The following is a 16,010-nucleotide window of genomic DNA, read 5'->3' as shown; positions in this document are numbered from 1 at the left end:
CTAGCATCTGCCTACATTCTCTTTTCAATTAATCAATTATAGTCCAATGGTGTGTAATTACACATTAAGAAAGTTATTGGATATCTCAGCATGGCTGTCCCAGGGGGCTCATGAATACACTAATATAACACACCTGTAATGACCTGTTCTCAGATCTGCAAATTGCTCCCATTTCTCTCTCTCTCTCATTGCTAAATGAAGATGAGTGCAATTACCATTAACTTTTTGAGTCACATCTAGTCAATGAGAGAGAAAAAAGATCTCTACCAGCATTCATAATAAATCTGCCTGTTGGTACTGGATATTTTAACAGCACCAGGCTTTGGGCTGGAAAGCATTACATGCCCATTGGGATCATGCAAGATTGTGGGGATCCCCCAGGAGGTCTGGGATGGTCTCTTCACCTGTAGATGAAACAGGTAAGCAGGAAAACCTCGTCAAATCACATCTAGGTGTAATTTACCTGTCTCGATTAAAATCAAACCAAACTCTGGAACTGATCCCTATTCAGTGGCTTTAAGTCTTTGCATAGCAACTAAGCCATGCTGCTGTTATGTTGGGGTTTTTTTCGAACACTAGAAAGAACAAAATTTACTATGTAATGGCAGAAAGGCTTTGGTTGTCTGAGAGGATACAGTCACCAATGCTCTCTTATTAATGCATAACAAATGAAACCAAGGAGAGACTTTTAATCTGCATAATGAAGTCTGACAGATTCTAAATTGGTGATTTAGTCAACTAAAGTGTTCAAAAATGCTCCATGCAAGTGTGCTTTTGATGGCTCCATAAGTCAAACAGGGGTGATATCTGTCAACATTTTTAGAAATGTTGTCTTGCACAGTGTGATTTCGATATGTTGTTGTCTTTCTCTGGGAAGAAGTGTCTGTTTCCCTACACAAAGCTTGCCTGTTAATGCTGTTCTTTGCAGACTGGGGTATTTTAGGTGGGTGAACATTCAGATCAGGGTTTAGCAGTATCTTGAGCACAGCTGTTCCTTACAAGCAGGGTCCATTTTGTAATTAGTCTGTGAGTAGGCTAAGTAATTTCTGTCCTGTACCCCTCGCATGAAACTACTATTAACTACTTCAGTCAAACCTTCATCATGCTGGAGGTTACTTCTTTTTTTAATGAGTGTGCATGTTCCCTTGTGTTTGGCATCCCTCAGGATAGCACCCCTGCAGGCTTTGGGTGGCCAGACATTTCTCTCAGCTGTGCTTATAGTGAGGCAATGGATATTTCAGTCCGAGGTTCAGATGGGTCCACATTTCACTGTGATTTTTCACCTGTGTCACACTTCTTCTCAGTTCCTTTGATGTGGGACATGGTTCAGTTCACACACCTACGCTGCAGCATCTTGGTATTCGGCACCTGAGCTAAGCCCTCTGTCTAGGTCCTACTGATAGTTAACAGAAGACAAGCACTTTTAGAGTGAGATTTACTCTAAATAATTAGGTGCTAATTTAGGATTGGTTAAGCTGCCTTTATGTATGCCTATATCTGTTCATTAACTAGATAAATACCTTCCACATGACACCTACATTTTTGACAGCTACAGTCACCACTTGAACTGCATATCTAACATTAAGCTTCCATGTAGAGCCATTCAGTTCAGAGAGACTGCTTGTATCCTTTAAGTTAGGTATCTGTGAACTTTGTGTTTAGATGACCAGCTTTGAAATGGGGATGCTGCTGTTTAATTACTTTTTAATGCAGTTTGAGGTTGAGATTAAGTTAGAAGCGCAAAGCAATATCTATTATTTAATGTTGTATTACAGTCCAAATAGCTGACAACAGCACCCTTGGTATTTGCATAATGGTTCATTTATTATGAATTATTATCTGAGACAATAGGAGAAAATGGGTACCAAGGTTTACTTTTTCATATTTAAAACCAATTTGACTGCCCAGACAATGCACAGTAACTACTAAAGCAAGCAGAGCAGTGAGTGTAGATCCTACAAAGTGATCAAAGTGTGCATTTGTTCAATGTTCTCAGATTTCAAATTCTGCTCAAGAACAGCTTTGTTTATGCTCTGAACCGAAATGCAATTCTATACTTTTTTTTTTTTAATGATCAATTACAAATGTTTTAAACAGAGAAAGAAGCACAATTGTAGTCTAGAGCTTTAATATACAATACAACATTCGATTGTACATGCTAGTGTATGAGTCCTAAAATACCTGTCAGTTGGCTCTTAAATTGTGTAGGTTTTGCTTGCCTGATAGGGAGGAGGGTGGTATTTCATTAAGCTGCAAAAATGCGTTTCTAGCTGCAAAAATTTGTTTCTAGCTGTATACCCTGCAAGAGGCTGTAATTCTTTGCATGTCACTTTCCTAATTGGGCAATAAACCCTGTATTGTACTAATACTTTTTATTATAAGGAATAAACATGCTGCTTCTAGACTACCAGAAGAATAATTGACCACCTGTGGCCAGTCCTGAATGAACATTAGTGCACATATCACTGAAATTAATGTCTCCTTAGTCAAGGAGGGAAACAGTCATTTTCTGAGAGATTTTTGTTGTGGTTAGGAAGCTAACACACCTTATATGATTTCTTTCTGACAACATGGGTTCTCGATTGCCAAGGGAAGAAGTGCTCACTCAGTTACTGACCCTCCCTCTGTCTTTGGGCTTCAAGCAGCAGCTTCATCTGTTAAAGACATTAAACAAAAGGCCAGAATCTGACTCAATCCAGAGATGCCTTTACATTGCATAGAACAATAGAACAAAGTCTCAAAAGAAAGTGTGCATGTTGTGTACTCTTGTGGCCCCTTTTTGCAGCAAAACTGGTGCAAAGGAGTCTCAAAGTGGGTGAAATCTGGCACAAACATTGGCTTAGATAATGCTGGAAGATAGTGCTAGGATGTTTTGCTGGTGTGTTACCTTACAGCTGGCCTGACACCAAGTCGTAAGGGCTGAAGGATGCTGAAAACCAAAATATTAAAGGGCAAAGGAATTGACTCAGTAGAGAGAAATGGTAAATGCTTCTCTTGGCGGTTATTTTTCTCTTTGTATTAATAAATTTCTGGGACCAGATCCTTCAGGATCTTCTTCAAATTGGAATCAGGGAGTGCCATGAGAAGAGAGGGTAGGTGAGGCTCAGGGATGTTCATGCACCCACAGAATGCAGTGCTTCTGCCAGAGCACATGCCCAGGAAGGAACAGTGTCCTCAGCAGCAGAGTGCACGCCCTTATCCGCACAGGGGCTGTGCAGGGCCTGGAAAATGCATCCAGTCTTATCTTACATGTATCCTATTTCTTTCTTTCCAAGAAATTGCAGGGGGCTGTGTTGAGCAAGGGCTGTTCTCCCCTGCGGGTGTGCTCAGTGTATTGCCACAGGGCTCTGTGCTGTCATCCTTCTTAATCACCACGCCACGTTCATTTAATGAGGGGTTAGAGCTGATATGCTCGCACATTTTGGCAGTCCAGCTTTAGGTCCCTTTTTTTCTACCAGCACAAAATAGGGCTGAAAGTCTTCCCAGTAGTGAGGCACAGCTCTGGCCCAGATGAGTGCAAACTGTCCAGCATTCAAACCAGATTAGCTACAGATGACTGTGGTTGGTGATAGGAAATATGCAGAGGGCCTGACTGCTGACATATTCCCTGCATAAATGGAGATATTTGTCTGCATTTGTTATTAAAATCCTTCCTAGGGGACCTTGCTGAAGTCTCTGCTGCCCTTATGCATCACACAGCAGCAGTGACAGAAGTGGTGGCAAATGGCTTTTCTCTCCAATGCTTTCCTGATGAGATGTGTCCCTTTGGTGCCTCTGAACTGCTGTCCTTCTGTGGCCGTCTCTGCTCTCAGTCAGGAGGTGGGGACAGACTGGACTGCAGCATCCTGCTTGGCTGAGCTGCAGTACCTTCCCCATGTACTTGGAAAGCAGGCTGTTCTTACTTCCATCAAATTTACTATAATCCCACCACTGTTTGCCTCCAGCTCAGCTGAGTCAGTGTGAGTGCTGGGAGGAGCCATCATGTAGACAACTTTGGCCCTGTTTCCCCCCTGTGCTGTTAGTAAAACCTGCTGAAAGGAAATCTGATTAACAGCAGAGAAAACAGCTCTGCTGTAAAACACTGGGGCTCACCACTAGTGCAGGTACATTGCAAGTGGAAATAGCTTTTTGAATTTTTGCAAGGCTGATGGGTGCTGCAGTTCATGGTCTCTGCTGACTGTCTGCGGGTTCCTGGGTACTAGGCTAGCAAAATCATGCATGCCCTGGAGAATCTGCCTTTTATCTTCAGAGCCACTTCTTGAAGGTCAGAGGGCATCGCATGAGTACCAGAGTGCACTGCCACATCAGGAGTGTCAGGGAGGTAACACATTCCTGGTGTGCACCAGAATCCATCCAGATGAATGGGGGTACCCAAGCCAGAGGAATGAATTGCTGCAGTCCTGGGGACTTCCCGGTGCTCTCAGGTTTAGGAAACCAGAATGGGGGCAAATACAAAATAGCCTGGAACTTGTTAATCCTCCAGGAACTCTGTGTAGGTCTGTCTTAGGAGAGGGATTTGGAGAGTGCTTGGATTGTGACACTCAGAGGGAATCACTAGGGATGTAATTCTCCCTCGGTACTCTGCACTTGGTGAGGCTTCACCTCAAGTTCTGTGTCCAGTTCTGGGCCCCTCAGTTCAGGGAGGATTTTGAGGTGCTGGAGCAGGTTCAGAGAAGAGCAAGGAGGCAGTGAAGGGATCCAGCACAAGTCCTGTGAGGAAGGGCTGAGGGAGCTGGGGGTATTCAGCCTGGAGAAGAGGAGGCTCAGGGGAGACCTCATCACTCTCTACAACTCCCTAAAGGGAGGTTGGAGCCAGGTGGAGGTTGGGCTCTTCTCCCAGGCAGCAAGTGGCCTGACGTGAAGCTATGCCAGGGGAGGTTTAGATGGGATAATAGGAAGCACTTCTTCATGGAAAGGGTGATCAGACATTTGAATGGACTGCCCAGGGTAGTGGTGGAGACACCATCCCTGGAGGTGTTTAAGAAGAGACTGGATGTGGCACTAGTGCCATGGTATAGCAGGTGTGGTGGTGTTAGGTCATAGGTTGGACCTGATGATCTCAGAGGTCCTTTCCAGCCTCAATGATTCTGTGATTCTGTATTTAGATTTCATATGGTGTGTTTTCTCACTGCTGCTTGTTTCCTGGGGGACTTACGCTTCTTTTCATAGTTGAAGGGCCTTGGTGAGCTCTGGGAAAAGCCTAAGTGAGAGCAAGTGACCCTGAATTTGAGATAAGTGATTCATCTGAGAATGTATAGAGTGAAAAGCTAGGAATGGAAAACATCTATTCATTTTTCCAGCCAGTGCTTAGATTCTAAAATGTATCTGTAACCTGCTGTAGGCAGGGGGATGAGAAAATCACTCACTTTTCAGTAAATGGAGAAGCAGTTAGTATCGCAATCTGGTCTGAGAGAAACCTCTCCACAGTCTCAACAGGGAGTGCTCCCTTTTAGACAACCTCACTCTTCATTGAAGGTGTTGGGAGCATTTTGAAGCTGTGCTTAGTGCCACTGCCTCTAAACATGATAGAGAAAGTGAGCAAGGGAGAGGAGAAGAGAGAGAGAAGGGCACAGACCTTTGATGAGGACAGGGAAGTGATTTGAGGTGTTAGTGACTCCACACAAACCTTGTGTGGTTAGTGTCTTCCTGAGCATGATATACCCTAGAGGGTGGAGGAAAAGGTAACATGTAGAGATCACAGAGTTGTCACAGTTGTAAAAGATCTCTAAGATCATCACGTCCAACTGTCAACATCCCCCTTCTCCCCCCAATAAAAAATATGTATCAACATCTGTATCACCCACTAAAGTGTGTCCTGAAGTGCCTCATCTACACAGCTTTTAAATACTTCCAAGGATGGTGACTCCACCACCTCCCTGGGCAGCCCATTTCAATGCCTATCTACTCTTTCAGTAAAGAAATTCTTCCTCAGATCCAGTCTAAACCTCCCCTGGTGCAACTTCAGGCCATTTCCTCTAGTCCTATCATTATTCACTTGAGGAAGAGCCCAGCACCCACCTCCCAGCAACCTCCTTTCAGGTAGTTGCAGAGAGCAATAAGGTCTCCTCTCAGCCTTTTCTGCTTCACGCTAAATATTCCAAATTTCTTCAACCTCTCCTCACAAGGCTTGTTCTCCAGACCCCTCACCAGCTTGGTTTCCTTCTCTGAACTCACTCCAGCAGCTCCATGACTTTCTTGTAGTGAGGGCCCCAGAACTGAACACCATACTCAAGGTGTGGTCTTGCCAATGTAGCATACAGGGGCACGATCACTCCCCCTGTCCTGATGGCCACAATATTCCTTATGCAAGAAGTCAGGATGCTGTTGGCCTTCTCAGTAACCTGGGCACACTACTGGCTCATATTCAGTCAGGTGTTGGCCAGCACCATACTTGCTGGTGTAGGATCTGAAAAAAACAGAGACGATGCAACTCTTTTTAGCAAAAGTGCAAATGGTGATAGATGCCACGGGACTGCTGTTACTAAAATATGTCTATAAGCAACATATTCATATTTAAACAAGTCAGCTTTGCACATTGAAATGAGCAAACATTGTGTCTATGCTTTGTTTGTTTGTTGTGAGGAAACCATCGGCTTCTCTTCTTATACATTCACCATGGTGGTGATGTGCAGTCATGATGATGGGCTGTCTGTCTATCTAGCTTGCCTAAAAGGCCACAAAATATTTTTATCTTAAAGGGCATAATAGGCTTTTTTTGTGCAATGTGGGAAAATAGGAATCTGGGGCTGCTCTCGCAAAAATACCACCTCCTGTACCACATTGCCATTCCGGTAAGCTCACTTGGCACAGTTTGTACAGCTAAGCACATCTACTGTGAAACCTAACACTGGGATGCACATGAATAAAATCACACAAAATCAGGACAGGAGTGAGCATTAGTGAAGCTTTTGAACACAGGGGGCAAACCGGCAAGGATGGAGTTCCTGCAGTTTCTCTCCTGCCTTGAGGGGGCCTGTGTCACCTCTGGTAAAAGACCTCCAGCTTACACCAGCATTATACGTGGCCAATTATCTTATTTAGGTATCTCATATATATATATATATCTAGGTCTTAAAAAGGTCAACAGCAGAGCAGGGCTGGGCAGGGCTTTTTGAAGCTATAGCGCTGGAAGCTTTGCTTCTAACATCATTAGAAAATAATTGCTTGTGAATGTCCAGGGATTTCAATCTACATGTTGAAGCTCTGAGAAAGAGGGCAGGAAGGTTTAAGACATTATTGAAACAGCTGTTGCTAACGTTACGCTTGCTGCAGACGCCGAGCAGGGAGTGAGGGGGGCGTATCGGGGGGGCACGGATGCTGTGCCTCAGTACCCTTCTGTGGGAGCTTGTCTTCTTGTCTGCTACTCTTGTGACTGTCCCCAGCACCTACACACTCCTCTGACCAGAGTTCACACAAGCTTCTACATGTTTATTGAAAGCTGCAGTAAGGCAGGGATGGTCCTTGTGGCACTCCAGCTGAGCTGTTTTCACCTTTTATTCAACTACTTTATTCACCGATTATTGTTGTCCTTTGGTTTTGTTTTTCTCCTCCTTGCAACTTTTTTCCTTAGGTCTCTTTTCCCCTTCTGAATTTACTGTATTTCCTTTCTCCCAGTCTAACTGTCTTCTTCCCTGAGTCCATGATATATCACATAAGTTATTTTTGATGCCCCCCCCTTATTTTCAGACTTCCTGTAGTCTTTGGCTACTCAGTGCTGTTAGCTGTAGGAAGTTCCCTTCCTGAAATGTTGTAGGGCCCAGTTGTTACTAAACGTGATTTTTACCTTCTAAAAAACTGTCAGTTACCTGCTGCTCTTCACAGCTTGATTTCTCAGTGTGACCAAGCTAGGTGGCCTGTGATTCTGAATACAAGCCTCGAGTTTCATACAGGTAGGATAACCTTGATGCCTGGCATTAGACCAGTCCCTTAAAGAGGCATTGGTTCACTCTACAGCACTGTTACAGATATTCCCTGTGACCCTGGCCAAGTCACTTTATCTCTTTGTCTCTGCTTCCCATTCAGAAAATGGGCATAATTGCACTTCTGAAGTTCATGTGAAACGGTGAAGATGAATTCCTCCTGCTTGCTTTGCTTTTACCTCATCCCTTTTGCCTGCACAATTGTCCGCTGGGATAAAATGCCACCAAATCAGAGCAGCCATGGCCAGTGCAAAGCTTATGCTCCAAGCAGCTGACCCAGCCCCTCACCGTATCCTAATAATATTGAGAGCAGGGAGTCAGCTTTATTACTGTTTGGATAGCAGTCTTGTGTGCTTCCTATGCTATCTGTGAAAAATGAAGAGAGGAGTTGCCAGGGGAGGGTGCTCAGGTGTACACAAGTTATTGCAGGACAAAGAAATAAAATGGCTTCTTTTGAGGGCTTGCTCCAGGGATCATTACCACAAAATGTGGAGTGCCAGGCAATTGCTCTATTTGGAAAATCCAACTCACTCTGGTTTTAATCCCTGTTATCCATCCTTTTTCCCTCACCCTCCCCACTTTAGTTCTGTGGCAATAACGAATTAAAGGAATGCAAGGTAAAGGCATCCTTGAGGCCATCAGCGTTGCCAAGTAATGCTAATAGCACTTTCTCACATACCTGCTTCTGAACACAAATGTGATTTAATTATTATGATGTTGCAAATGAAAGTCCCACACACAAATTCAATATGTATGTAATTATTAGAGGTGAAATGACAATTAGGCACACACAAAAAGCAAGTGGTGTATTTTTGATTTGTTATGGGATTTATTATCATTTACCTCATGTGCCTCAGACAGCACGACCTGAGTCAGGAGCAGAGAACCAGCTCTTTGTACAGAAAGCTTCCTCTTAAACAATAAAGCTTTAAAAAAACACATTTGTTTCTAAAATATGACTGGGAGTGTAGTTTCGAAACATATTCTCCACCTTAGATAAGGAACACAAAGGAGACATGATTTTTGATAGGCAGATACCCATCTCCAAAAGAAAGCATTGCATACTGTACCATTCGCATACATAACATGTCAAAAGGCCTTCAGGGAAAATCCAGGTTATGCAGAGAAGAAAACCCAACCTACAACCAGTTTAAATGTGATGGCCAAGTAAGCTAAGAAGATCTGCAGGCCTTGGCTTCAGTAGCTGTGGACATACAGTCTTCCTACTGGATAATTATTAGGGTTTTCTGTTTTTAAGTATCTCATAGCATTGCATTTTTCAGCTCTAACCAGCCAGTCTTGCATTTTGGGATGAGGAGCACAATGCTGGTAAAGCATCCTGTCTTGCTGTGCAGCCTGGGCACATTTGTAATGTTCTCCCATTCTCCCAACCTGTAAAGAGTCCATCTTTGGATACTGTGCACTGCTCACCATGCAAGCAGCTCATTATCCCAGGCATTTCAAGACTAATTTGCAGGACATTTGGTTAATTTGCATAAGCCATCCAGTACACAGAACATGTCTCCATAAAATAATATGCCAAAATCAGGATTTATGTGAAAACAAGAATACTGGGGACACGCACAGGACATTTTTAAGAAGCTGTCATTAGCACCAATCTCTAAATGAATACTTCTGATAAAAAGTCACAGTAGGTGGAGAGGCAGGATTCTGTATGTGAAGCTCCCATATAATTTGCTGCTTTGAATCTTGCTCATCGTTTCGTTAAGATGGGTTTTGATCCTTAAAACAGCCTTGCAGCATGAATACTTGGCACGGTTGGCTTTGTCTAAAAAGGAAACAAAATCCCTCAAACTGAATCCAAATGGGGGGCTGCTCGTTCAGCTATCACTGTGAGGAGCCTCACACATCCGCTGCTCTGATTATTACCTTGACACCAGAAACAGGAGGGCCTGTAGTCCTTGAAACAGCTGACATCTGAAGCACTGATTCTTCCTGTGCTTTGAGTTAGTTGGTCCTTGATCTCTGTGCCTGGCATGCAAGCCTGGCTTTCAGTGAAACCTGACCTCATGGTCCCTTCTTCTGCAGCTCTGTTTGTCTTCTGCCATTCAAAAATGTGCAGCTTCTGTCCTCGGGACTCTGAATTAGAGCTGCTTGGGTCACAGGAGCAAACAGGAGAATTGTCATGGTTGGATCTAATGCCTGCTCTTCATTTAGGTATCCTTGAGGTTTTTTGTTGTTTTGGTTGGTTGGTGGGGTTTTTTTTTCTTTTTTTTAAATAATGATTAAAAAATAAGAACATTTCAAGACATTTTTTAAGCAAACCTTTGCCCTGCAAGGTGACACTGGCTTTCCCTGATCTCTAATGCATGACTGCTTCACCTGCAGGTACAGATGCTCCTTTCCTTGCAAAGCCAGCCTGGGATTTGAAAGCCAAGTCAGTTTTTTTCTTCTCTCCCTAATATGTCTTCAGCCATTATGAGGCCTCTGAATAGCACATTAAGTCCTTATTTACCCCTGTGGAATCTAATTAACTTCCAGAATAACTGTGCAGGTGTAACCAAGATCTCGGTTTGAAGGCGGCTTTGCTCCACTTACTATAATTGAAGGAACTGTTTGGCCAGCTTTAGTAGTAATGCTTTTTAAAAAAGGAAATAACTTAGTTGGACTTTCAGACTGAATTTTTAGGAATGCCAGCTAGAATTGCACAAGTGAATGCATATATATCTGCTTACTTGTAAAAAAGCTAAACTTGAGCTGGAAATCACATGTACAATAAACATGTAATCCTGATGCCATTGCTACAAATTCATTTCCCAGGGCAGAGCTACTGTTTCAAGAGGCCATTTCAGTGCTTTCTTTTTTTGAAGGGTTTGAACAGTGTTGGTTGATCACTTTGGTGAATCATATGTAGTTCCACTTCAGTGAAATATGCTGGGTATTTAATAGCTTGTTCAGCTTGAACCAGAAGCAAATAGAGGTAAATAATGTATTGTAGGAAGAGAAGTGCTATAGATAAAGTGATTTTTTTTCTATGGTAGATTCTGTTACTCTTGTATCTGTTATTCTAGGCTTTGAGATTAGTATTTTCAGGCATAGGAATCTGTTGGGTTTGTTGTAATCAAACTGTATTACAGGTTACATGTAACTGACAGCATTATCTTGAACAGAAGGAATATGTTCAGTAGGAACAATACATGCAGTTTTTTTGTTTACTCTTTTCCAACTTGAACCACTTTTTACTATTCTAAGATGTTAGAAGCACATTTTTTTCCTCTGGGAATTTACAGTTTTTCTTAGTGTTTTGATGGCTTGTGAGTAATTTGGTAGAAATCCCCTTACACATGTGTCTATGATGTACAGCATCTAGCTTGGATTTGGTTTTTGACTGATCCCTAGTAGCTGAAGTTACTGCATACAGCAACAACAACAAACAAAACAAAAACATTTGTAATGCTGTCAAGACAGGAAAAATCTCTCTTTCACAACTTGACTCAAATTTGTCATGTGTATAGCTCCATGAAGTTCAATAGATGTAAATACAGATTAATTATTTAAAAAGTAATAGGAAGGCATGAGCTTCCAAACATGTAGTGTTTAATTATTTAAAACCTGTAATGGAATTTCAACCCTTGAGCATACCTCTGATCTTTCATGGTGCTTGGACAAGTTCCTGAGGTTAAGTGGCATGTCCCCACATCCCAGTCATCTCCCCTCCTATACCCTCCTATACCACACACTTATCTCTGTCTTCCTTTCCCCCATTGCTGTATTGGACCCTGCAGTAAGTCATTCCCTGTAACATTTCATACAACAAGATGCATGTGAGTGTGCAAGTGTGTGCATGTCTGTAATTAGCCACAGAGGACCAAATCCTAAAGTCAGGGCTTAGACAAAACCCCTCATGATTCCTGATCCCAACAGAGTGGAAAGAGCCCCATAGTCATTTTGCTCTTTGGTCACTTGCCGGTGGTGGTTCAAGGCACCCACTGGGTGAGACTGATTGTACTGGATGTTGTACACATGTTGGACAACCTGATTCCCATTTCCAAACACTCATGGTCTAAGCAGGTTGGTAGTAAAAGTGGAAGCCTTCTCCCCAATTTAAAAGGAGGATCAAAGATAGAGACTGAAAATAAAGAACATAAAGGCCTCCCAGCCTCTCTTTACAGCTAGAGATCTGGATGAGCTTACCTTCCCTTCACTCCCTCTTCAATGGATGGAGAGAGAGTTCTGCTGGACCAGTTCATTCCCTTAGTTAGGTGTCTGCTGTGATCCAGCCCCCTAAGATGTTTACCTCTGTCCACAGGCCTGTGCTGGGCAAAAAAAGTGAATAAATTAAGCCTTCTGCATCATTTCACACCTATCCTACCCCTTATCCCAAGTTACTTGGGAATTTCATGGCTTTGGGGAATGACTAATACCAATCTGGCAAGACCCATCTTAGGACCCTAGCCTTCCTTCTTTTACTGCTGTAAGTCAGAGGATAAGAAGCATTTGACCTGGGGTGAATGTAAAAATAAATCTAAAGAAAAACCCTTAAAAAAAGGCAAACACTTCAGTTGCATTGAACAAATACACAGCTGTCTTTGTATGTGATGGCTACTGGTCTTCCTTTGCCAGCTAGATCTCAGCTGGTTTGATGAAGAATATTTCCAGTGTTGCTCTACCCCATGAAATTTTTGTCAGAAGGAATTTTGTGGAAAGACCTAGGGAAGGAAAAGGGCTGTAGAAAACAAGACAATTAGTCCTCTTCGTGGAGTCTAAAGAGCACAGTGCTCTTGAGAGCCTTGCTTGTAATACACTTGCAGGGTGATGGTTTAAATATGTTGATTTCTTTTGTCCTGGTGTGCAGCTTCCACCTAGCTGCTTCGTCACACGTGTCATGCAATGAGAAAATCATCTGCATGATGAAAATGTTTGCCATGATGCATTTGCATAATAAAATCTATGCAGTCACAGCACACATCATACATACAGGCTAGGAATGAGTGCCATCTACAGTAACACAATGCATTACTAAAGGGACCCCTGTAATTCTGTTCTTTACTGAATAGCACGTTTGATGCCTTCTGCTGTAATGTAACCTTTTTGGGAAGAAATTAATATTTTGTGCCTAATTGAACTCTCTGTTACATGGTTCAAATTGAAAAAACAACACTGGCTTCAGTGGAGTCATCCCAGATTTATCCCAGGGTTGCTAAGAACAGATCTGATTTATTTAAATATTCGTGTGTCAGGTATGCTCACGTAATAAACACTTTCTAAACTGAGGGATAAGTAAGACATATTTTCTCTTTTCATTTAAGTAGAAAAGACCTAGTGGGACTTTTCCACATCCATACCCTACTTAGAAAGAGGCAGGCACCAAGGAAGAAGGTGCATTTTCTGTTCAGAAGGTGCATTTTCTGTTCCTCAAGATCCAGCAAATGTTTTGGGCCTGATAAAAGCATCATAGAGGGCAGCAGGGTACATGAGGAGCTGCCCCTCCCCAGCTCAGGCATCTGTCACAAGCTGCTTGCTGCTGTCGGAGGAAACCCAGCTTCGTGGCAGGAATGTTCTTAGTAAAACAAGGGGGGCATTAGCAGAAGACGACAAGAAGTTTTCACACACATTAGTTCACCAAATGTTTGGCTCTAGGCTGCAGTTTCAGACCTTTATAACTCCTCATTTATTATTTTTCAGGCTAAAATCCTGGAAAATAGTGGTTTAAGATAGCTAGGGACCATAATAGTAATGGTAAATCCTACCTACTAGAGGCAGAATATTTTTTTTCCTTTTTTTTTTTCTCTTTTCCTTTTTTTTTTTTTTTTTTTTTTTTGTCCTTTTTCTTTTTTCTTTTTTTTCTTTTTTCTTTTTTTTTTTTTCTTCTCTTCTGTTTTTCCCTTTCTCCTCTAGCTGCATTCCTCATCTCTTTTCAGTCTTACCTGGTATTTCAATCTTACCTGCTCCATATGGGCATGCCCACGAGTGAGCCTGACAGTTGCTCAGAATAAGCCTCTCTCCACCGGTGGGTTTGTGCTAATAGAAGGGGGAAAGGGAGCTGGGTCTGTACCAAAGGGCTCTGGATTTCAGCCAGGACCAGTGCCTCGCAGCAAGAGAAAGCAGAAGTCGTAGAATGCTTCCTCTGTGCGTGGCCAAGCAATTTCCCTCGCTTGGCTTCGTCTTCTCCAGCCCCCAACTCCAGAGGAAATGGAAAAATGAATTCCACTCTCCATGCTCAATCTGCAAGAGATGTGACACGTCTCGGTCCTGGGCTGAAACTGATGTGACACACTTTTCCTTGATCCAGGCATATTTTGGATCCGGCCCAGGGTTGTTTAATCAAATGTGGTTTCCAGAGAGAGGGCTGCTCTTTAAACAACGTATTCTGGGACGTGGGGTGGTGAGTACCATTGCCAGCGGCGAAACCAGCGATTCTCAAAGTGTGAATCACACACATTCAAATCTGGAATAGTTTTGACTCCCTTCAAAGCTCTACAGACTAAGACCCACTAAAACACTTCTCTTGGAAAGTTTTGAATTTTTTAAATCCTTTTCTACTAACAGTCATGTCAGTCTGTCCTGAGCATTATTTTTCCAAGTAAGCAGCTGATGCGCTCCCCCAAAGATTTTGTATGTTTGGGAAAGGTGGGAAAACGTGTGCAGGATCTGCCTCTGGAGGAGTGTAAGACTCAGCCAATACTGCTGCAGCCAGGCACATAGAGCACAGACTGTAATAAGTCCTGGCTTCTAAATATTATTGCTTCATAAAGGTTAACATGCATTAAGAAAGACTGAAGTTTTCTGATTTATGCAGATAGGTGGGAAAAAAAAAATTTACATATATATTCCAAAGCACCTGAGACTTCTATTCTGTAAGCCTTTTCCTTTTGCAAGCATAAATCAGAAGAAACAATACACAAATCTGTGAGTTATACCACTGTGAAGTGGCGTAGGTGAGAGGAAGAATTTGACTTAGAACCCTTTACCACCAGGTAAATACAGATTTCTCAAGGTTTCAGATTGCAATCCTACTTCCTATTCTGCAGACTAATGTTATTTCAAATCTGGATTAGAGTAATATTTGCTAGACCCAGTAATAGTACATTTAAGTCTAAGTGACTTAATGGCTGTTCGGTGGTGATTTTGGTCCAGGTGAAGCAGTATTGGCCTCCAGCAATGCCTTAGGCTAAAAGTATCATGTGTGAACAAAAAACATTACCTGCCTCTCAGACCTCCTCATTATTGCATTTATAGTCCTGTCAACCAACTTATGAGCCACTGGGATCGTAACAATAATATTAAAAAGAAAATATATTGGAGAAAAAAATACATTTAATATATTACCAGACATAAATTCTGGACAGATGAGCCACATGGGTTATTTTCCATCTCACAACGTTACTTTGCTATATGATCAGAATAATCTTTTTGTTCAGAAAAAAGAGTGAATATATTTGTTCAGATACTGAATTAAAAAGTGACTTAATTAGAGAATATAAATCTACATCTGCCTTCTGAAGTCATATGTAGATTTTTTAGCATGAGATCGTTAAGGCTGAAGATTTCTCATTTTGGAGAGATTTTGGTCACTCAGAAAGTGGGATAGTATTTGAGGCTAATAAAGTGCCCCTTTCCACTTTTACCTTTAAGTTTTTCTGCACTCAGCAGCACCCGTTTCTTGAAAGAATTTGATAGAAACATTTACAGTGTTAATTGCTCTCAAATATCCCTTTCTTTTCCTGATCACCGGGGGTTGGGTAAAGGGAATGGGGCAAAGCCTGGCACGTCCAGCCCCTCTTTCCTCAGTGCACTGCTTTGACAGCTGCTCTGCAGAAGAAACTTCCTGTGGCAGATGTTTGGTCCTGTTCTCACCAGGAGTGGGGGCTCTGCAGTCCCTCTGTAGGGGTGAGGAGCTCCTGGCATGGCAGCTGTGCTGGCCCTGTTTTCTGTCCCTGAAGAGGAGCAGGCAGTAGATGCCAGCCTGGGCACTGGTGGGACCCCATGGCTTGGGCATCCCAAGGATGGAGAAGCTGCTCTTCTGCCTCTTGACCATGTGGAAATGTAAACTGTGCTGAAGGTTTTCCAAGGATGTGGAGGTAAATGTCCTCATGATGAAAGAAATGCTCTCCACTCTCTGAGGGGGAG

At 42.6% G+C, this 16,010-nt stretch overlaps 1 protein-coding gene across 3 annotated transcripts in view; it reads left to right on the top strand.

The window, feature by feature from the left end:
• The window catches only part of SOBP (sine oculis binding protein homolog), a 120,159-nt gene that overhangs the window by 74,834 nt on the left and 29,315 nt on the right, over positions 1-16,010 (top strand). Inside the window, exon 6 of one of the 3 annotated variants that reach the window (XM_071741221.1) lies at positions 14,173-14,265. The exons of the other annotated variants lie outside the window; for them this stretch is intronic. Coding sequence (XP_071597322.1) covers positions 14,173-14,265 — 93 coding nt within the window. The remainder of the gene's footprint in view (positions 1-14,172; positions 14,266-16,010) is intronic. 3 annotated transcript variants of the gene reach the window in all.

The sequence above is a fragment of the Heliangelus exortis genome, chromosome 3 (assembly GCF_036169615.1).
Source record: "Heliangelus exortis chromosome 3, bHelExo1.hap1, whole genome shotgun sequence".
Taxonomy (NCBI): domain Eukaryota; kingdom Metazoa; phylum Chordata; class Aves; order Apodiformes; family Trochilidae; genus Heliangelus; species Heliangelus exortis.
This window is presented reverse-complemented; position numbering and strand designations above follow the sequence as displayed.